A 23,599-nucleotide genomic window follows, 5' to 3' on the forward strand; every position below is an offset into this window, starting at 1 on the left:
GGTTTGGGTGTTTTCTTTTTTTTACCTTATAAGTGTTCTAAACAAGGAATAATTTTGGTTTACAAACTGGAATCGATGTTCTATAGCTTCTAGATTTTTTGATTTTCTAAAACTTTTATTTTGAAATAATTTTAGACTTAGATAAGACATGAAAAGATCGTACAGAGTTCCTACATACCCTTCACCAGCTTCCTCCAATGTTAACATGTTACATGACCATGGTATGTATAATTATCAAGAAATTCACTAAAAATACTAACATTGGGATAATACTATTCATATAGACTTCATTCAGATTTGGTCGGATTTTCCACCAACACTCCTTTTTTGTTCCAGTATCTAATCCTGGACACACTACACTTAGTCTTCACGGCTCCTCGAGAACTCTTTCTCTGATACTTTTGGCAAGTACTCATCAAGTAGTTTGTACCATGTTCCTCAATTCAGGTCTGTCTGAGGTTTCCTCATTATAGACCTAAGGTTACAGATTTGGGAAAAGAATACCTCAGAGGTGAGGTGCCCTTCTCACTGCATCATATCCAGGAGTATATAATGATCAATATGCCATGTTACTGGTGATATTAAACCTGATCACTTGGTGAGGGCGACTACCATGTTTCTATACTCGGAACTTGCTATTTGTCCATGTTCATACTCTATTCACCAAAGCGAGTCACAGAACCAGCCTACACTCAAGGGAATCCATGAAGTTTTTCATTTAAATTACTGTATTTTTCATCTCTAGCAGTTCTGTTTGGTTTTTCGTCATAGTCATTCTTTTCTCACGGTTTTGATTTCTTCTTTTATGATTTTAATTATTTTAAATATATTTATTTCATAGTCTTCTCATGTATCTTTGCAATATCCAAAGTTCTTGAAGCACTAATCCCACTGCTTGTTTTGTCTGTTGACCCTAGTTCACAGTGTAGTGTTTCACAGTGTTTTGTAATTTTGGATTGTCATCTTATCTTCAGTGGGGCATTTATGTGCAGGAATATCATGGACCTGGGTTTTGGAATTATCCTAACAGTGCAGTTTTCCAACTGCTTCTGCCAAGAAATAAAATGGGCTTGGCAATAATTTTTTTACATTCTAACCCAGTGGGTTCGTGGATAATAGGGGTAGTGTAAATTCAGGCTATAAACCTATAGAATAATTGGAGTTCTTAATTATTCAGAAGAGATTTTTGTTGTGTCTTTGTGATGATGGACAGATTTTTTGTTTTCTGGTCTATCCTTTTATGCAGGACACAGGCTTCTGAAGATTCAAGTTGTAAGCAGAGATCTCAGTTCAAAATACCTAGAGGGTAGACCCAGTATCTCATCTCCAGTTGCCACATGGAAGACAGAGATCTAACCCTGTAAATTATTGGAATGGAAAGTATCCCACTGTGGGTAGCCACAAGGACTCATTCATGGCATTTCTTCTCTGATTTATGGCTTCCTCATGATTTTTGGCATCTGACAACCTCTCTTTACTGCAAGCTCATTTTTGGATTTGGTTTCTAAGCTTGATAGATTTATTCAGAATTTCTGGGTGTTTGTAAAAAATTCTGTTACTTTAGTCAACTAATTTGGCAAAAGCAAAAGTGTTCCCTGTCTTTTATGCCAAATTAGTCAGGAAAAGAAAACATTCTGAAAACAGGTTTGAACTTCACCACCTTTTTTTTTTTTTAACCTTTTCCAGTTATTTCAAATAGTAAATTCTGGAGCCCCATTAAATATACAAAAGACACAACCAAGGACATCAATTAAAATCTTTGATTTTTGCTGAGCTTTAAAGAAATCAAAATTAAAGAACTTTCAGTATTAAGAAACTGAGTGGAGATGGCGGCGTGAGTAGAGCAGCGGAAATCTCCTCCCAAAACAACATATATCTATGAAAATATAACAAAGACAACCCTTCCTAGAATAAAGACCAGAGGACACAGGACAATATCCAGACCACATCCGCACCTAAGAGAACCCAGCGCCTCGCGAAGGGGGTAAGATACAAGCCCCGGCCCTGTGGGATCCGAGCGCCCCTCCCCCCAGCTCCCGGCGGGAGAAGAGCAGGCAGAGCGGGAGGGAGACGGAGCCCAGGGCTGCCGAACACCCAGCCCCAGCCATCCGGGCCAGAGTGCAGGGCGCTCGATACTAGGTAAACAGGGCAGCAAGAACAGTGAGCAGGCACTGGAGGCTGGGCGACAGAGGACATAAGAAAAGCGCGCGACCATTTTTTTTTTTTGCTTTTTTGCTGTTTTGTTTTGGCGAGCGCTTTTTGGAAGTCTTAAAGGGATAAGGACCCCAATACTAGGGAAACAGGGCAGAAAGACCGGTGAGCAGAGGCCTGAGGCTGACACCGGAGAATAAAGAAAAACGAACGACCACCTTTTTGTTTTTTTAAATTAAAAACTTTTTTTTTTTTTTTAATTAAAAAATTCTTTTTTCTTTTTTTTTTTTTGGTGGTTGTTGTTTTGTTTTGGCGGGTGCTTTTTGGAAGTCTTAAAGGGGCAGGGCGGGTCACTTAATCCAAAGGTAGGGAATCCGGGATCTCTGGGCACCCTAACCCCTGGGCTCCAGGGAGCATGGAGGCCCCTTACGGAGATAAATAGCCTCCCAGCCGCTCCTGCTCCAACGCGACTCCACCATTTTGGAGTAGCTGCCCGAGCTAGGCCACGCCCACAGCAACAGCGGAGATTAACTCCATAGCAGCCGGGCAGGAAGCAGAAGCGCCGTCTGCGCACAGCTGCCCAGCACAAGCCACTAGAGGTCGCTGTTCTCCCAGGAGAGGAGGGCCACAAACCAACAAGAAAGGAAGTCCTTCCAGCCGTCACTCGTCCCAGTTCTGCAGACTATTCCTATCACCATGAAAGGGCAAAGCTACAGGCAGACAAAGATCACAGAGACAACACCAGAGAAGGAGACAGACCTAACCAGTCTTCCTGAAAAAGAATTCAAAATAAGAATCATAAACATGCTGACAGAGATGCAGAGAAATACGCAAGAGAGATGGGATGAAGTCCGGAAGGAGATCACAGATGCCAGAAAGGAGATCGCAGAAATGAAACAAACTCTGGAAGGGTTTATAAGCAGAATGGATAGAATGCAAGAGGCCATTGATGGAATTGAAATCAGAGAACAGAAACGCATAGAAGGTGACATAGAGAGAGACAAAAGGATCTCCAGGAATGAAACAATATTAAGAGAACTGTGTGACCAATCCAAAAGGAACAATATCCGTATTATAGGGGTCCCAGAAGAAGAAGAGAGAGGAAAAGAGATGGAAAGTATCTTAGAAGAAATAATTGCTGAAAACTTCCCCACACTGGGGGAGGAAGTAATCGAACAGACCACGGAAATACACAGAACCCCCAACAGAAAGGATCCAAGAAGGGCAACACCAAGACACATAATAATTAAAATGGCAAAGATCAAGGACAAGGAAAGAGTGCTAAAGGCAGCTAGAGAGAAAAAGGTCACCTATAAAGGGAAACCCATCAGGCTAACGTCAGATTTCTCAACAGAAACCCTACAGGCCAGAAGAGAATGGCATGATATATTTAATACAATGAAACAGAAGGGCCTTGAACCAAGGATACTGTATCCAGCACGACTATCATTCAAATATGACGGTGGGATTAAACAATTCCCAGACAAACAAAAGCTGAGGGAATTTGCTTTCCACAAACCACCTCTACAGAACATCTTACAGGGACTGCTCTAGATGGGAGCACTCCTAGAAGGAACACAGCACAAAACACCCAACATATGAAGAATCAAGGAGGAGGAACAAGAAGGGAGAGAAGAAAAGAATCTCCAGACAGTGTATATAACAGCTCAATAAGCGAGCTAAGTTAGGCAGTAAGATACTAAAGAGGCTAACCTTGAACCTTTGGTAACCACGAATTTAAAGCCTGCAATGGCAATAAGTACATATCTTTCAATAGTCACCCTAAATGTTAATGGGTTGAATGCACCAATCAAAAGACACAGAGTAACAGAATGGATAAAAAAGCAAGACCCATCTATATGCTGCTTACAAGAAACTCACCTCAAACCCAAAGACATGTACAGACTAAAAGTCAAGGGATGGAAAAACATATTTCAAGCAAACAACAGTGAGAAGAAAGCAGGGGTTGCAGTACTAATATCAGACAAAATAGACTTCAAAACAAAGACAGTAACAAGAGATAAAGAAGGACACTACATAATGATAAAGGGCTCAGTCAAACAAGAGGATATAACCATTCTAAATATATATGCACCCAACACAGGAGCACCAGCATATGTGAAACAAATACTAACAGAACTAAAGGGGGATATAGACTGCAATGCATTCATTCTAGGAGACTTCAACACACCACTCACCCCAAAGGATAGATCCACTGGGAAGAAAATAAGTAAGGACACGGAAGCACTGAACAACACAGTAGAGCAGATGGACCTAATAGACATCTATAGAACTCTACATCCAAAAGCAGCGGGATATATATTCTTCTCAAGTGCACATGGAACATTCTCCAGAATAGACCACATACTAGGCCACAAAAAGAGCCTCAGAAAATTCCAAAAGACTGAAATCCTACCAACCAACTTTTCAGACCACAAAGGCATAAAACTAGAAATAAACTGTACAATGAAAGCAAAGAGGCTCACAAACACATGGAGGCTTAACAACACGCTCCTAAATAATCAATAGATCAATGACCAAATCAAAATGGAGATCCAGCAATATATGGAAACAAATGACAACAACAACACTAAGCCCCAACTTCTGTGGGACACAGCAAAAGCAGTCTTAAGAGGAAAGTATATAGCAATCCAAGCATATTTAAAAAAGGAAGAGCAATCCCAAATGAATGGTCTAATGTCACAATTATCGAAATTGGAAAAAGAAGAACAGATGAGGCCTAAGGTCAGCAGAAGGAGGGACATAATAAAGATCAGAGAAGAAATAAATAAAATTGAGAAGAATAAAACAATAGCAAAAATCAATGAAACCAAGAGCTGGTTCTTCGAGAAAATAAACAAAATAGATAAGCCTCTAGCCAGACTTATTAAGAGGAAAAGAGAGTCAACACAAATCAACAGTATCAGAAACGAGAAAGGAAAAATCACGACGGACCCCACGGAAATGCAAAGAATTATTGGAGAATACTATGAAAACCTATATGCTAACAAGCTGGGAAACCTAGGAGAAATGGACAACTTCCTAGAAAAATATAATCTTCCAAGATTGACCCAGGAAGAAACAGAAAATCTAAACAGACCAATTACCAGCAACGAAATTGAAGAGGTAATAAAAAAACTACCAAAGAACAAAACCCCCGGGCCAGATGGATTTACCTCGGAATTTTATCAGACATACAGGGAAGACATAATACCCATTCTCTTTAAAGTTTTCCAAAAAATAGAGGAGGAGGGGATACTCCCAAACTCATTCTATGAAGCTAACATCACCCTAATACCAAAACCAGGCAAAGACCCCACCAAAAAAGAAAACTACAGACCAATATCCCTGATGAACGTAGATGCAAAAATACTCAACAAAATATTAGCAAACCGAATTCAAAAATACATCTAAAGGATCATACACCATGACCAAGTGGGATTCATCCCAGGGATGCAAGGATGGTACAACATTCGAAAGTCCATCAACATCATCCACCACATCAACAAACTGAAGGACAAAAACTACATGATCATCTCCATACATGCTGAAAAAGCATTCGACAAAATTTAACATCCACTCATGATAAAAACTCTTAACAAAATGTGTATAGAGGGCAAGTACCTCAATATAATAAAGGCCATATATGACAAACCCACAGCTAACACCATACTTAACAGCGAGAAGCTGAAAGCTTTTCCTTTAAGATCAGGAACAAGACAGGATGCCCACTTTCCTCACTGTTATTCAACATAGTACTGGAGGTCCTAGCCACAGCAATCAGACAACACAAAGAAATAAAAGGCATCCAGACTGGTAAAGAAGAAGTCAAACTGTCACTATTTGCAGATGACATGATACTGTACATAAAAAACCCTAAAGACTCCACCCCAAAACTACTAGAACTGATATCGGAATACAGCAAAGTTGCAGGATACAAAATCAACACACAGAAATCTGTGGCTTTCCTATATACTAACAATGAACCAACAGAAAGAGAAATCAGGAAAACAACTCCATTCACAATTGCATCAAAAAAAAATAAAATACCTAGGAATAAACCTAACCAAAGAAGTGAAAGACTTATACTCTGAAAACTACAAGTCACTCTTAAGAGAAATTAAAGGGGACACTAACAGATGGAAACTCATCCCATGCTCGTGGCTAGGAAGAATTAATATCGTCAAAATGGCCATCCTGCCCAAAGCAATATACAGATTTGATGCAATCCCTATGAAACTACCAGCAACATTCTTCAATGAACTGGAACAAATAATTCAAAAATTCATATGGAAACACCAAAGACCCCGAATAGCCAAAGCAATCCTGAGAAAGAAGAATAAAGTAGGGGGGATCTCACTCCCCAACTTCAAGCTCTACTATAAAGCCATAGTAATCAAGACAATTTGGTACTGGCACAAGAGCAGAGCCACAGACCAATGGAACAGACTAGAGAATCCAGACATTAACCCAGACATATATGGTCAATTAATATTTGATAAAGGAGCCATGGACATACAATGGTGAAATGACAGTCTCTTCAACAGGTGGTGCTGGCAAAACTGGACAGCTACATGTAGGAGAATGAAACTGGACCATTGTCTAACCCCATATACAAAAGTAAACTCAAAATGGATCAAAGACCTGAATGTAAGCCATGAAACCATTAAACTCTTGGAAGAAAACATAGGCAAAAACCTCTTAGACATAAACATGAGTGACCTCTTCTTGAACATATCTCCCCGGGCAAGGAAAACAACAGCAAAAATGAGTAAGTGGGACTATATTAAGCTGAAAAGCTTCTGTACAGCAAAAGACACCATCAATAGAACAAGAAGGATCCCTACAGTATGGGAGAATATATTTGAAAATGACACATCCGATAAAGGCTTGACGTCCAGAATATATAAGGAGCTCACACGCCTCAACAAACAAAAAACAAATAACCCAATTAATAAATGGGCAGAGGAAATGAACAGACAGTCCTCCAAAAAAGAAATACAGATGGCCAACAGACACATGAAAAGATGCTCCACATCGCTAATTATCAGAGAAATGCAAATTAAAACTACAATGAGGTATCACCTCACACCAGTAAGGATGGCTGCCATCCAAAAGACAAACAACAACAAATGTTGGCGAGGCTGTGGAGAAAGGGGAACCCTCCTACACTGCTGGTGGGAATGTAAGTTAGTTCAACCATTGTGGAAAGCAGTATGGAGGTACATCAAAATGCTCAAAACAGACTTACCATTTGACCCAGGAATTCCACTCCTAGGAATTTACCCTAAGAACGCAGCAATCAAGTTTGAGAAAGACAGATGCACCCCTATGTTTACTGCAGCACTATTTACAATAGCCAAGAATTGGAAGCAACCTAAATGTCCATCAATAGATGAATGGATAAAGAAGATGTGGTACATATACACAATGGAATACTACTCAGCCATAAGAAAAGGGCAAATCCAATCATTTGCAGCAACATGGATGGAGCTGGAGGGTATTATGCTCAGTGAAACAAGCCAAGCGGAGAAAGAGAAATACCAAATGATTTCACTTATCTGTGGAATATAAGAACAAAGGAAAAACTGAAGGAACAAAACAGCAGCAGAATCACAGAACTCAAGAATGGACTAACAGGTACCAAAGGGAAAGGGACTGGGGAGGATGGGTGGGTAGGGAGGGATAAGGGAGGGAGAAGTAGGGGGGTATTAAGATTAACATGCATGGGGGGGGGTAGGAGAAAAGGGAGGGCTGTACAACACAGAGAAGGCAAGTAGTGATTCTACAACATTTTGCTATGCTGATGGACAGTGACTGTAAAGGGGTTTATAGGGGAGAGCCTAGTAAACATAATATTCGTCATGTAAGTGTAGATTAGTGATAGAAAAAAAAAAGGGCAGTTCCTGTGTGGTAACCTCCAACGAGTTCTACACAAGGGTATAAAGGGCATATAAAAGTATAGGCAACGGGTCTGTTTGTGCTTATACAGAGGATCAAAGCCTAATTGGGCTACTCCAAAAATGAACTAAGATACGATATGAAAAAGAACTTCCAACATCTGCACTCTCTGGAAGACTCATGCCAGAAGATGATCATCAAAAAACCCCAACAAAGATCCACGCACTGCTACAGCTGTAGATGCACTCATCCCACCAGTTCCTGGACTTGCCATGGGAATGAGGAAGGAGATATCTAAGTTGGCCTGTGCATACAGTAAAACAACAAATTTGACTGGATCTATACTGTTGGAACTCAACCAAGAATTTGGAGAAGTGCAAATTGTAGCACTCCAAAGTCTTACAACTACAAACTATTTACTGTTAAAAGAACATATGGCATGTGAACAGTCCCCAGGAATGGGTTGTTTTAATTTGTCTGATTTCTCTCAGACTGTTCAAGTTCAGTTGGACAATATCCACCATATCATAGATAAGTTTTCACAAATGCCTAAGGTGCCTAACTGGTTTTCTTGGTTTCACTGGAGATGGCTGGTAATTACAGATATGCTTTGGTTATGTAACTATACTCCTATTATGTTAATGTGTGTGCGCAATTTAAGTAGTAGCTTAAAACCTATACATGCTGAAGTACTCTACAAGAAGATATATCAAAGAAATAATCAATCTTCCCATGTTTTCTTCCGCCTGCTACTTCTATAGCTTTTCTTCTTCCTAATTACAACCCTTAAATAGAATTCGTGCCTCATATCAAATTTACCGAGTATCATAATTCTTCCAAGTGGTAAAGATACCTCAAGACAAATGCTGGGCACAGAAGCCACAGGGCATAAATATGCAAAGAAGTAAAAAGCTAACTTTTTCAAACAATAAGGCTTCCCTCTCACTTACCAACTTCACATTTCCCTGTATGGCCCCGGAAGATGACTGGTTAGCCAGAGACGGGTAAGATTCCTCAAGGGAGGAACAACCTAAGACAGGCACAGTCGCAAGGGGCCATCAGGTGAGAAATTGGGGATCAACAGAGGTGAGGCTTAGAACCTCACCCCCCCGTTCTGAGAGAAATCTTCTGCATACGTGGATGTTTTATTGCCCTGGTCTAGCTTGGATTAACACATAGTCTACAGGCACACACCTGATCATCTACATTTGCTCTCTTACAACACTAAACTATGTTTTCTACCTTTATCTTGTATCTACCTACCACTTCAGCATTTTATTAAAAATAATAATAATAAAGAGAGAAATGTGGTATCCACATATAAATTAAGTATAAAAACCAAATGAGTATTCATATTTGAACTGACTGTTTATAGAGTTCATAATGCATGAGCAAAACTGAAAGTTTCTGTGATGACTGCCCTTGTACTGTTCACTATGTAACTTATTCATTATGTAAGAATTTGTTCTACATGTAAAAACTTGTTTGTTATGCCTCAGAAGATTGGAGACTGACAAAAATTAGGCTTGGGGTGGATTAATGATTGTGCATTGAGCATTGACTCCCCTATACAGAATTTTATTGTCGTTAACAACCATTTGATCAATAAATATGAGAGATGCCCTCACAAAAAAAAAAAAAAAAAAAAAAAGAAACTGAGTGGAACAGATACATGAAATGGTAAATAAGATACAGTGGAAAAGAGAGCCCTAGGTTAAGAATCAGGAGTTTTGGATTCAAGTTGCACCTCTATGGCTGGTTGAGCTCAAAGTAAAGGTTGTACTCAATGATCTCCAACATTCTATGATTCTCGTTAATTCATAAAGATACACATTAGATGATCAGGTTTGTTTATTTACTTGCCATCCAATCTGTCTAGTGTTAACAAGTAAGCCAAAATTTTTGGCATACTTACTAAGATATCCTTCCAAAATGAAGTATGATTTGTTGATATTAAGTATAATGTTTGCTACATATATTTCTTTTGTTATTAAAATTATAAATACCATTGAGATATTTATTTATTTAACAACATGTAAATGCAAAATGGAAACAAGTCATCCCTTGGTATTTTATTAACACAAAATTCACAACATACAAATTTATAAGAATTAACCAGGAAATAGGTGAACTATTAACCGTATATTCTATATTAAAAGGGAGAAAGCAATTCATTTATTTCTAATCTAGTGTAACTGTCTCTGCATATTTTTTCTAAGTTCATATTTAGTTCATACGAATATGTACAAATAACTCCCCATGTATTATGTATGTGATACTTAGACCTCCCACAATGGTTTACATATTAGATGAAAAGAAAAGAAAGCTTTATCTCATATTCTACCTTTTCTCTGGATCCTTTTGAAGGCACAATGAAATCATTTTTCTAAATGATTTTCCATACTTTTTCAGCATTTCTTTATCTTGAACACCAGTTTCCAAAGAAGGAGGATCATTCTGCAGTGTCAGCATTAAAACCTGTAAGAATTTTCAATGTAATATAAACTTCTGAAGACTCACTAAAATTAAGTACTGTGGCAAAGATTTTTCAATACAGACAACCTCCTTAACATACAAGTGGATTTTATTTTCTAAAAGTTAACATGTAGACCAGTTGTTTGGAACCTAGAATTATTTAGTTGTTTTCCACATAAATAATACCCTATATACAGCTGGTTTTCCAGACAGTGCACCTGCCAAGAGCTCAACTGTATCAACACTGCAAGTCCTTCAGTGAGAATCGTTTCTTCACATCCTCTGTCCTCATTCATATACTGCCAAACCATCTTTAAAAAAAAAAAATTGAAACCATAACAAAATGAAGAGTGAAACTTTGCTGACTTCACCTATTCACAGCCCTGCTTCAACCTGACCCCTTATAACCTGGCCATCTCCTCCCACAGCTCTCCAGAAACTTCTATTACAGAAATCACTGATGATGTCCTCGTTACCAAAGCTATAGCCTTTTGGCTCTCATTCTTCCTACCTTCCCTGAAGTAGCGAGCAATCTTGGTTAATCTGCCAATCTTAAATCTCTTCCTTCTCTTTTCCCACAACTTTCAATCGCTACATACTAGCTTGATGCATAGAGATGAAAATAATGAAGATTATATTTATGTGGAAGGATTTTGGGTGATTTGTGTTTCTCTATAGTGTCTGACATTTTTATAAAAGTCAACATTAAAAAATAAAAGGGGGGTACAATCAGAATTACTACTAGATTTCAGACTTACTTGCATTTGCTGGAATAGAATTACTAAGGTTAGTTGGATTTCTCATTTTGAGCAAAGAGGTTAACATGTGTACATCTAGCTTCAACTGCAGGAGTCACTGCCTACAATGAATAAAAAGTAAACCTTATCCTCCTCCCCTATCTCATTTTTAAGAATAAACAATTTCTCTGGCCTAAAAGTAGCCTCTCACAAATAAAACTCCATCCTTTTCAAAAACTTGTGAATATCCTATTATTCCCAAGAGTCTCAACCTTTAGGAAAACAATAGCCCTAACACCCCACTAATCTTCCACACAATCAAGTTTCACCCATCAAACATGTATGCGATATACACATTTTGAATATGGAGATACAGAGCAGCATTCATAAGCCTCTCTACAGTGTTAGAACCTTAAAGGGGACAGAAAATATCATTTAAAGGTTTTAAAGTATACCAAATGGGTGTGAATAATATCAATATGACAACAGTTCACAATTGTGGTCACCATTTTGAATATTCAGAGGGCACCTTGTGAAGTGGGCAAGCAGAACTACAAATACCAGCTACAGAGACAGACAAAAGTCGACCTCATGTGCATACAGTAACTAAGGAGTCACAAGATAAAACATGTCACTAACAGTACTGGCAGTACTATCTTGAAACACAAAAAACTCATTCTGTTACTAATGCTGGGGACAGAATTAACAACTAATTTCAGACAAATACTACATCAGGATTTAACAACAGGCCTTTCCATAAAAGCTGCTAGTGTCCTACCACAACGCATTTTGATATGAATGTTTATTCATTAATAATGAGAATGACGCGTTATGTATGGCACATGAGTACTGTATGGATTATCTTACTTAATATATGAAAAGCACTGAAAACAGTGTAAGTGCTCAGTGGATATTAGCCATAATCATTACTAACAGCAACTCTTCCCATGACCTTATGAAAGACATGCCCACTGCCCCTTGGGGGCTAATCCACATGGATGATGTGGTCAACGTGCCCCAAAATGAGAGGAGCAGACCCTAATGTCAGCCTAATTAGAGAGGAGATGGAGGGCCACAGCTAAAGAGGTCAATTACAATGCAAAGTCATCCAGTGTAAACACCAAGCATCTAGCAGCAACTTTTAAAAGTGCCAGAGAAGCTGGAAGGAATGCAAGGCAGAATTCTATGTGTAAGAACGTCACACGAAGAAAGGCTGTGAAAACAAGTCGGGTGATGAGCCGGGGTGGTTGCTGGATACAAGCCTCACCTTCATTGGCGGGTACTTATGGTAAGGAGCTGCCCCTGTGGCCAGTTCAATTGCTGTGATCCCAAAACTCCAGATATCAGCTTTGAAATCATAACCACGGACCTGTAAGGAACAGATATACATGATCACTTTTACCACCCTAAAAACACTTTACAAAGGTAGATTCCAGTATGTATCAAGAATCATAGAAGCATTCATTAGTTGCAAACCAAGAAAATAATCTAAAGTTGGCAAAACTAACTACACTTGGTAACAGGAAAAAAAAAGCCAACCAGAAAGAATGTTCACCAACAACGGGGAAGTCCTTTGGTATAGTATATCCATTTAAAGAAATATTAAATAACCAACTGAAAGCAATGTAAATGAATTCTGTATGAAAAAATGGAAAACCACTTGTGATAATGCACTGAAAAATACAAAATTATCCTAAGTTTTAATACTGTTACAAACAGGTATATAGTCTATTAAAAAGTAGAAGTAGAACTGAATGTCAGGCAGTGATAGTGAGTCTTCTATTTTCCAAATTTTCTGTTATGGTATTATTTTATTGCCTTAGTTCTTATAATGGAAAGAAGAACAGAGTTTAAAAATATTTTTAAAGTTGTTGATATACGTTACCAAATTTCTCTCCTTTTATATCACCAGCACATTACATAATAAAATCTTTGATTTTCTATCCCAAGAAATTACAGGAGAAGAAATAGGTTCTGGGAGTATATGGCTTGAGATCTAAAATTAATGTTCTACACTGCCTTGACATCTGGTACAGAGCAGTGCCTCTAATGACACGTACTTTCTGAAAGTTCGTGTGATGTCACTCAGCTTTTAAGAAGGACATACATACATTGTTCCCTGTTTCCCTAACTGAAAGAAATCCAAAGAGGATTTTCGCTTTCATGAAGAAAGGAGAGAAGTGAGAATAGAGCTCAGCGTCTGCTCTGCAGCAATACTTAGAGGCAGCAGGCCACCCCAAGCCTTGAGGGACCCCCATGCCCTCCCAGGAACCACACTCAGCACTGAGACGTTCCAACTGTGTCTGTGAGCCTCTGGGCTTTATCGACTTATTTTGTGCATCTGATAGCAAGATGTGCCCTAAGGTATCAGAAAGGCGGAGGGAGGTTATTTTTGGGATCTGGAACACTCAAATTTTTTTCCATATAAATTAATGGTAATTGCTCTTTCACTTTACATCACTTTGGCTTAGGAAAAGTATGTGGTAGGACCACTCTATTCTCAGATAGTGGGGGAAACTTGTAAACCAAATAGAAGTAAACAGTACTCAGTTTTTCAGTTTTGTAGCCAAACCCTAAACCATTTCAAAAAGACGGAAGACAGTACCTGCTCCATGACTTCAGGTGCCATCCAGCAAGGAGTTCCAACAAAGGTCTTTCTCACTTTGTTTCGGGTAATATCACCACCAGTTGCTAAAAAAGCACTAACCCCAAAGTCTGAAATAGATACAATGGCAAGGCATTAAAAGCACATTAACTAATATAAATGGATGGAAAAATAGTGTACTGTAGTTACAGTCCCAAATCACATGGCATTTCTCTCTTGCCTGTAGAAATGCTTGACCAAATTAAGACACAGATTAACAGGTCCCTCACTCCATTTCCCTTGACTACCACCCATGATCATCTTCTCAGGTCTCCCTCCTTGATTCAATTCTTTTCTTCTTATCTTCCCAAATCGAAGCCCTGTCCCTATTAACCAGTAATTCCCCATGCCCTCTCCCCCAGCCCCTGGCACTACATCCTACTTTCTCTCTCTCTGACTCCTTTAAGTACCTCATGTTAAGTATAGTCATACAGTATTTATTTTTTGCTTATTTCATTCAGCATAACATCCTCAAGCTTCACCCATGTTGCAGCAGGTGTCAGAATTTCCTTCCTTTATGAGCTGAATAATATCCCATTGTACATATATACCATATTTTATATATTCCTTCATCTGTTGACAGACACTTGGGTTGCTTCCAAGTTTTAGCCATTGTGAATAATTCCACTATACAAATAAGTGTACAAATACCTGTTTGAGTCCTTGTTTTCAGTTCTTTGGAGTTATATAACCAGAATTGGAATTGCTGGGTGATATAATTTTAATTGAGGAACTGCCATCCCGTTTTCTGCAGCAGCTATACCATTTCACATTCCCACCTACAGTAAACAAGGATTCCAATTTCTCCACATCCTTTCTGTTTTGATATCACAGTAATGCTTATATTGTAAAACATGTTTTGAAGAATTCTTTCTTCCTCTATGCTTTAGAAGAGTTTGAGAAGGATTGGTATTAATTCTTCTTTGAATGTTCGGTAGAATTTACAAGTGAAGCCATGCTCCTGGACTTCGCTGGGGGTTCAGTCTCCTTACTAGTAATCAGATTTTCCACTTTTTCATGATTCAGTCTTGGAAGATGTATGTTTCTAGGACTTTATCCATTTCTTCTAGGTTGATCAATCAGGCAGCATATAACTATTCACAGTAGTCTCTTACAACTCTGTATTTTTGTGGTATCAGCTGTAATATCATCTTTTTAATTTCTGATTTTTCTTTTTTCAAATCCACCTTCTTTTCTCCTCGTCACATACAGACCTTTTCCACACACATTTCTTGCATCTATAAAGTCACTTGATTGTTGGTCAGGTACCATTTACTCTCTAAAGCTTTGCTGGCATCAAAATATGAGTTAACCAGTATTAAACCTATAAAATATTTATATAGCCCAACACATTAAGCTTCAGACACCTGGCAATTGAACCACATAAAAATAAGACAAGACCCCACTCTGCATGTTAACAATCAGGTGTTCATGGTCCCTATCTGGCAACTGTACGCTGATTCAAAAGGCAGCAGAGGCAACAGGCAGTTACTTCAGAGGACACTGAATACTATGATCTGGAAGCACATTATGATGTTATCCTAGTGTCACATACCTCCCACCTCTCTCCAAGGTGGTCTCATAATTCTAGAATGGCAGGTCCAGCTGATACAAAATGAAGACAGACAACACAACATTTACTCTGACTTTTACTATGTGATTCTGAACACAGCTTGTCCTAAAAACTTGTCACAGTCATCCTGTTTTTTTAGGTTGGGCGATCCGTCAATCTTGCACTTGACAGTGCTGTTAGCATCAAAGGTAACTGGACAGCAACTAAGATAGCTCTTAGTTGGCTGCAGACACCTCACATGCAGTTTTTTTCCCCATAATATGGGAATATTTTAAATCTGTTGTTCCACTGGGAGGATAAGTTGATAGAATTGCTCTGTGTTCATCCTTTGAAATACAGTCTATCCTTGGTACTCTTTTAGGCTTGAATCCAATTATTTTGTTCATTTTCACAGGAATACAAAGATTTCCTTTGGAGTAATCAAAACCAGGATCATCCATACCACTGCATGCTAGAAGGAAGGCAACAAGAATCTGACATGCAACATAAATTGGACCCTTCTGTTCGAAAAGTGCTCCATCAGGACAGGCTTGAGATTCTTCTGTTCTTTTAAATCATGACTTCAGAAACTTTCAATGTATCCTTTATAGGACTCTGGATCAGATACACTGAATGAACATTCCAACACAGTCACTGGTTTTGGAGAAACCATAAGCCCTGGACTAGGAATCTGGTCATGGTATTTTAGGACCTTATCGTTCACAGTTTGAAGCATAACCCACACTGTGAACGAGAAGAGCGCACCCAGAAACCCATACAACAGGTAGAAGAGCAAGATTAAACCCCAGTTCTTGGTGGTGCGCCCCAGAAACTCCCTGGTGGTCTGGCTGTAGAGAAGTGCTTCCACTTGGTCAGGTCCAGGTTGAAGGACCTCCTCTTACGTCGTCATGGTGTGTGCAGATGGCAAGGGGATTGGCAGCTGCAACCAGGGTGGAGGCAGCAAGCAACACCGAGGTGTGTCCTAGATAAAGCAGCACAGGTGGGGTGGCCAAGGACACCTCCTTGCTGCAGTGCACACTCTAGCAGACCTAATTTCTGATTTTATTTATTTTCTTGGTGAGTCTAGTTAAAGGTTTGTCCATTTTATTTATCTTTTCAAAGAACCAGCTCTTAGTTTCACTGGTCTTTTTTACTATCTTTTTAGCCTCTATTTCATTTATTTCTGCTCTAATCTTTATTTCCTTCCTTATTCTGACTCAGGGCTTCATTTGTTCTTCTAGTTCCTTGAGATGAACAGTTAGGTTGTTTAAAACTTTTCTTGTTTCTCGAGGTGGCCAATTACGGCTATGAACTTGCCTCTTAGAACTGCTTTGCTGCATCCCATAAGTTTTGGTATGTTCCATTTCCATTTTCATTTGTCTAAAGGTATTTTTATTTCTCCTTTGACCCACTGGTTGTTCAATCTCCACATATTTGTAAATTTTCCAGTTTTCTTCAACTATTTCTAGCTTCAAATAACTGTGGTCTGAAAAAAATGCTTGATATGATTTCAATCCTCTTAAGTTTATTAAGACTTGTTTTGGGGTCTAAGATGATCTTGGTAAATGTTCCATGTGCACTTAAGAAGAATGTGTGTTCTGTTGCTTTTGGATGAAGTGTTCTGTAAAATATCAGTTAAGTCCATCTGAACTACGTATATGGAAGGCCAATGTTTCCTTATTGATTTTCTGTATGGATGATCTGTCCATGGATGTTGTGGGGTATCAAAGTCCCCTATTACTGCATTGCTGTGTGTTTCCTTCTTTAGGTCTGTTAATGTCTGCTCTATAGATTTAGGTGCTCCTATGTTGGGTGCATAGATATTTACAAATGCTGCATCTTTTTATTGGGTTGTGCCTTTCTTTGTCTCATATTACAGTCTCGGTTTTAAAATCCATTTTGTGTGACCTAAGTATAGCTACTTCACTTCTGATTTTTGTTATTTTAGTCTTCTCTCTTTTCTTTAGTTTTTCCAGCGATCTGTCAATTTTGGTGATCTTTTTGAAGAAACACCTTTTGGTTTCATTGATTTTCTTTTTTTTTTATTAAGGTATCATCGATATACACTCTTATGAAAGTTTCATAAGAAAAACAATGTGGTTATTACATTCACCCTTTTTATCAAGGCCCCCCCACACCCCATTGCAATCACTGTCCATCAGTGTAGTAAGATGCCAGAGTCCCTATTTGTCTTCTCTGTGCTACACTGTCTTCCCCATGACCCCCCACACACCATGTGCACCAATCATGATACCCCACAATCTCCTTCTCCCTCCTTCCCCACCCGCCCTCCCCCACCCCTCCCCTTTGGTAACTGCTAGTCCCTTCTTGGAGTCTGTGAGTCTACTGCTATTTTGTTCCTTCAGTTTTGCTTGTTATACTCCACAAATGAGGGAAATCATTTGGTATTTGTCTTTCTCTGCCTGACTTATTTCACTGAGCATAATACCCTCTAGCTCCATCCATGTTGCAAATGTAGGATTTGTTTCTTTCTTGTGGCTGAATAGTGTTCCATTTTGTGTATGTACCAAATCTTCTTTAACCATTCATCTACTGATGGACACTTAGGTTCCTTCCATGTCTTGGCTATTATAAATAGTGCTGCAATAAACATAGGGATGCAGCATGTCTTTTTGAATCTGAGAAGTTGTTTTCTTTGGGTAAATTCCTAGGAGTGGAAATCCTGGGTCAAATGGTATTTCTGTTTTTAGTTTTTTGAGGAACCTCCATATTGCTTTCCACAATGGCTGGACTAGTTTACATTTCCACAGCAGTGTCAGAGGGTTCCCCTTTCTCCACATCCTCGCCAGCATTTGTTGTTCCTAGTCTTTTCTATGTTGGCCATCCTAACTGGTGTGAGGTGATATTTCATTGTGGTTTTAATTTGCATTTCCTGATAATTAGCGATGTGGAGCATCTTTTCATATGCCTGTTGGCCATCTGAATTTCTTCTTTGGAGAAGTGTCTGTTCACATCCTCTGCCCATTTTATAACTGGGTAATTTGCTTTTTGGGTGTTGAGGCATGTGACTTCTTTATATATTTTGGATGTTAACCTCTTGTCGGATATGTCATTTATAAATATATTCTCCCATACTGTAGGATGCCTTTTTGTTCTGCTGATGGTATCTTCATTGATTTTCTCTATAGCTTTTCTACTCTGTTTACTTTATCTGTGGTCTAAACTTTATTTTCCTTCCTGTGATTAGCTTTGGATTTAGTTTTTCTTCTTTCTATCTCCTTAAGCCATAAAACTAAGCTGTTGGTTTGTTATCTTTTTAAAAATAACACATCTATAGCTATAAATTTGCACCTCAGCAATGCTTTTCCTGTGATCCCTTCATTTCAACATGTGATTTCATTTCCATTCACTTCAAAGTATTTTCTAACTCCCTGTGACATCCTCCTTTACCCATTGGTTGTTTAAGTATGTTATTGAATTTCCACAAATTTTAAGTTTTCTAGTCTTACCTCTGTTACTGATTTCAAACATTACCCCACTGTGGTTGAAGAAGATACATTGTATGGGATCTATCTTTTTAAATCTATTGAGACTTTATTTGTGGCCTAACATACCATCAACCCTGGGAAGTGCCCGATGTGCACTTGAGAAGAATGTGTATATAGACAAGTGTTCCATATGATGGTTAGATCTGGGAGGTCTCTCATGTTGTGTAAGTCCTGTATTTCCTTACCTTCTGTCTGCTGTATCCATTATTAAGAATGGAATATTGAGGTCTGAACTATTATTGTTCAGAGCTATTTCAAGAAACTGACTAGAGCTATTTCTCCCTTCAGTTTTTGCTTTGTATATTTTTCTGGTATGCCATTGCACACATGAGTATTTGTAATTGTTATTAACTTCTTGCTGTATTGAACCTTTTTGTAGGTAATGTACTTTCTCATCACTTTTTTTTAAATTAAAAGTCTATTTTGTCTGACATCAGAATAGCCATTCCTGCTTTCTTTTGGTTACTATTGACATGGAGTATCTTTTTACATTTTTCACTTTTAATCTATTTGTTTCTCAGATATTGAGTCCCTTATAGACAGCATAAAGATGAATCATGCATTTTTAACTATTCTGCCAATCTCTGTCTTTTGATTGGACAGCTTTTACATTTAAAGCAATTCCTGATAAAAAGAGACTCACTTCTATCATTGTGCTATTTGTTTTCCACATGTGTGAAAGATTTTTTCCCCTCATTTCCTACATTACTTCTTTTGTATTTAGTTGATTTTCTTGTGAAATGCTTATTTCCCCTCATTTCATTTTGTTTATATTGTAGAGCTAGTTTCTTTGTGGTTACCACAGAGATTATACTTACCATTGTAAAGTTGTAACACTCTAATTTGAATTTATACCGTAACTTTAATAACATACAAAAGCACTTCTCCTTTGCTGTACTATTCCCACCCCTTTTGATTGTTGGCATCAAAAAATTACATCTTAATACACTGTATGCTCAAAAACATGAACTAATAATTCTTTTAAATCAACTAGTCTCATAAATTTTGGAGAAAACAAGACCTAGACTTACAAATGTTCCTATAATGCTAACTCCTAAACGAATAGTTGTTTTTAGAAACATATTCTCCTAAGTCATGTAGGAAACAGAAAGTGGAGTTACAAACCATTGTTATAATAATCTTTTATACTTGCCCCGTGTTTACCTTTACTGAGGTCTTATTTCTTTACCCTGCTTTGAGTTATTATCTAGTATCCTTTCATTTCACCTTGCAGAACTCCCTTAAGCATTTCTTGCAAGGCAGGTCTACTTGAACAAATTCCCTCAGCTTTTGTTTATCTGGGAATGTCTTAATTTATCCTCACTTTTGAAGGACAGTTTTACCGGATATAGGATTCTTGACTATTTTCTTTTAGCACTTTGAATATACTGGCCCACTGCCTTTTGGCCTCCAAAGTTTCTGATGAGAAATCTGCTGATCACCTTACTGAGCATCCCTTATTTGTGACTAGATGCTTCTCACTGCTTTCAAAATTGTCTTCAGCTTTCACAAGCTTGATGATGATGTATCTTTGTGTAGGTCTCTTAGAGTTTGTCTTACTTGAAGATCATTAAGCTTGATGTTTATATTCATGCACTTTATCAAATTTAGTAAGTTTTCAGCTATTATTTCTTTAAATATTCTGTCTTCTCCTGAGACACACAGTCTGTATACTGGTCGGCTTGATGGTGCCCAACAGGCCCGTTGATCTCCGTTCACTTTTCTTCGATCTTTTCTGTGCCTCAAACTCAGTAATTTCCATATTCCTATCATCAAGTTCATCCGTTTTTTCTTTAGCCAGTTCAAACGTGCATTTAAGTCCTTCTAGTGAATTTTCCATTTTGCAGTACGTTATACTTTTTGCTCCAGAATTTTTAGGTTTTTCTCTTTATTGTTACTCTGTTTTGTTCACACATTGTTTTCTTGAGTTTCTCCACATCTTCCTTTAGTTTTCTGAGTACGTGTAAGATGGCTGTTTTAATGTTTTTGTCTAGTTCATCTCCGTCAGATTTTTTCAGTGAGTTTCAGTTGATTTGTTTATTTCCTTTCAATGGGCTATACTTTACTTCATTGAATCAAGTGCTTAAAAAAAAAATGATGATTCTGGGACAATGGTGGAATAAGAAGCATTAAGTAATTTTTCTCCTCACCTAGATAACAGTGGACCCTGCAAAATCTGATGTAGCTCTTTTGGCTTGCAAATTCTAGGTGAAAGCTGGGGAGGTAATTCATGTTTTTTCTGTAAAAAAAAAACTGGACATTTAAATCTGATCATGGGCTAATTTTGGTAGTAACAGGATTCTCCCTCTTTCCAAGGGTTTTTTTTTTTGTGGGGGGTAGGGGGGTTAGTTGTTGTAGGATGTCTTGTCTGTGTCAAGCCTCAGCCTGAGGTGTACACTTAAGGTCTTCTCAGGCCTTTTCTGTACCTTTTCCTGGGCATGTACATTTTCTAATTTTCCCTGTAAATCTAGTTTTTTTTAAACGTCCTAGTTTTTTAACGTCTGGTTGCAAAAAGAGGAAGAAGAGAAAAATGAAGGGAAGAAAAAAAAAGGCACTAGCCCCTGAAGTCCCCTGGAGTTTCTTTGGGGGGCCAGGGACTGTGCCATGGTGGCTGTCTTCCTCTTTGTCTGCAATTCTGTGATCAGAAGCAGCCATCAGTGATCAGGGCATAGATCCTTGATATTTGGAAGAGACAGTCCTTTTTGCCTACTGCGGTTCCCGCAAGCTGTGTACAAGCCACTCTAAAAACGTGCATAGCCGCCTTACAGAAGGGTGGTGGGTGAGGGATGGATAGCCCTCAAATTAACCATGAATTACCTTCCCAGCTTTCACCTAGAATTTGCAAGCCAAAAGAGCTCCATCAGATTGTGCTGAGTCCTCTGTTATCTAGGTGGGGAGAAAAATTCCTTATGCTTCCTACTCCATCGTCCTAGAATCATCCTTTTTTTTTTAACCACTTGATTTGTGCCTCTCTAAACAATACAGCATAGTTGTGCCTGGTTTTGAACTCATATGAATGGAACCGCATGCTATATATTCTGACTGGCTTCTTTCACCCTATGTTTTCATAATTTATTAATGCTTTTGAATGTAGTGGTAGTTCTATTCATGTTCATCACTATATAGTATCCCAACGTGTGTGTTAGCCGCAACTTATTTATCTGTTCTATTAATGAAGGGCATTGGGACTGCTTCAAACTTTCAATGCTTTTGAGCACTATGGCAAACACAAGCATGAGTTTGTCTAGGCTAGAAGTCAGAGTCTTAGGGTATATATATCTTCTACTTAATAAAATGTTTGTACTAACTTACACTTCCACCACCAGAGTATGAGGTTTCTTCCTCTGCTTTACACGCATGCTGATAACTGGTACTATTAGATGTTTCTGCCAGGTCAGTTGGTGTAGTGTCGTATCCCAATGTTATTTTACTTTGCATTTAATTGATTACTAATGAGACAGAACACTTTTATTATATTAATATTTTGATGTCTTTATTTGGGAAGTCTTCTGCCTATTTTTTATCTGATATTTTCTTGAGTTCTTTATGCAGATTTGAGCCTTTTGTCAGTTTATTAATGCTGCAAATATCTTTTTTACTCTATGGTTTGTAGAAGACAGATTTACTTACTAATGGTGATAAACCTTTTGTTCCTCTTTCAGTGAATAAAAGTTGCCAATTTTAAAGGAGTCCAATTTATCATTTTTCCCTTTATGTTAGAGTCTTAGGTGGCTTGGCTGAAATATTTTCTTACGTTAGGACATGAAGATGTGTACTTAAATTATCTTCCAAACCTGAAGAAATGATTTAAGGTTTGGGTGGATTTTTCCTCCTGCCAAACATATAACTATTCCAGCAGTGTTGGACCAAGCTGAGGTTCTCTCAGATGATCTACTAATTCAATAATCCTGAGGTCGAGCCCTTCTGGAGTCTCAGCCTACAGGAGGAGTTAATTTCACCAGGATAGCCAGCTTTGGCAGACCCTGGACTCAAACTCATCTCTTTAGCTCTGAATCTGCCACAAGTGTACTTCCACCTTAGATAATGTTGCCTAATATGCAAATACCCTGTTTCTTCCAGCAAAGCAGCAGCTCTGTATTATCTCTTTAAAGCATATTTATTCTTAAACACAATGAGGTTTCTTGACTCTGTCTCCTCTAAAGGAAAGCACAAAATTCTATGAGAACTAACAGAGGTAAGGAGTGGAGAACTGGAAGGTAATGAGTAATAGTCAGAAAATGTCTAAGATCAAAAGTGGAATGAAAAGTGGAGGATATCCTGAAGGTCATCAGGGATGTACCAATATAGGATGGTCCAGGGAACAGGAAAGAAAACTAAGAAAACATAAAAGATATGAAATGTGGTTCTACTGACTGACCATTAGAATCAAAATAACACAAAATGCTAATCATTACCTGCAATCTGTACCGAGCCATCTTCTCCAAGAAGAATGTTCCCAGCTTTCACATCTCTTAAGAAAAAAAAAGTTACACATTAAAAAACAGCTGTTCCACAATAAAAGGCACCACGCTCTACACCACGCTGCTGCTCGCTCTCTCTTTGTCTGTCTCTCTGTCCCCCTGCTCTCCCTCCCTGCCTCTCTCTCTCTCTGTCCCACTGCTCTCTCTGC

At 38.4% G+C, this 23,599-nt stretch overlaps 1 protein-coding gene across 3 annotated transcripts in view; it reads right to left on the reverse strand.

Moving 5' to 3' along the window:
• The window catches only part of OXSR1 (oxidative stress responsive kinase 1), a 97,399-nt gene that overhangs the window by 30,401 nt on the left and 43,399 nt on the right, over positions 1-23,599 (reverse strand). For all 3 annotated transcript variants that reach the window (XR_005032043.2, XM_036921641.2, XM_036921642.2), the window contains exons 5-8: positions 23,385-23,440; positions 13,870-13,979; positions 12,532-12,633; positions 10,397-10,530 (exon numbers count right to left, since the gene is read on the reverse strand). Coding sequence is in view for 2 of the 3 variants with exons in the window: in XM_036921641.2 (XP_036777536.1) it covers positions 10,397-10,530; positions 12,532-12,633; positions 13,870-13,979; positions 23,385-23,440 (402 nt within the window). In the remaining variant the exon portion in view is untranslated. The remainder of the gene's footprint in view (positions 1-10,396; positions 10,531-12,531; positions 12,634-13,869; positions 13,980-23,384; positions 23,441-23,599) is intronic.

The sequence above is a fragment of the Manis pentadactyla genome, chromosome 14 (genome assembly GCF_030020395.1).
Source record: "Manis pentadactyla isolate mManPen7 chromosome 14, mManPen7.hap1, whole genome shotgun sequence".
Lineage (NCBI taxonomy): Eukaryota > Metazoa > Chordata > Mammalia > Pholidota > Manidae > Manis > Manis pentadactyla.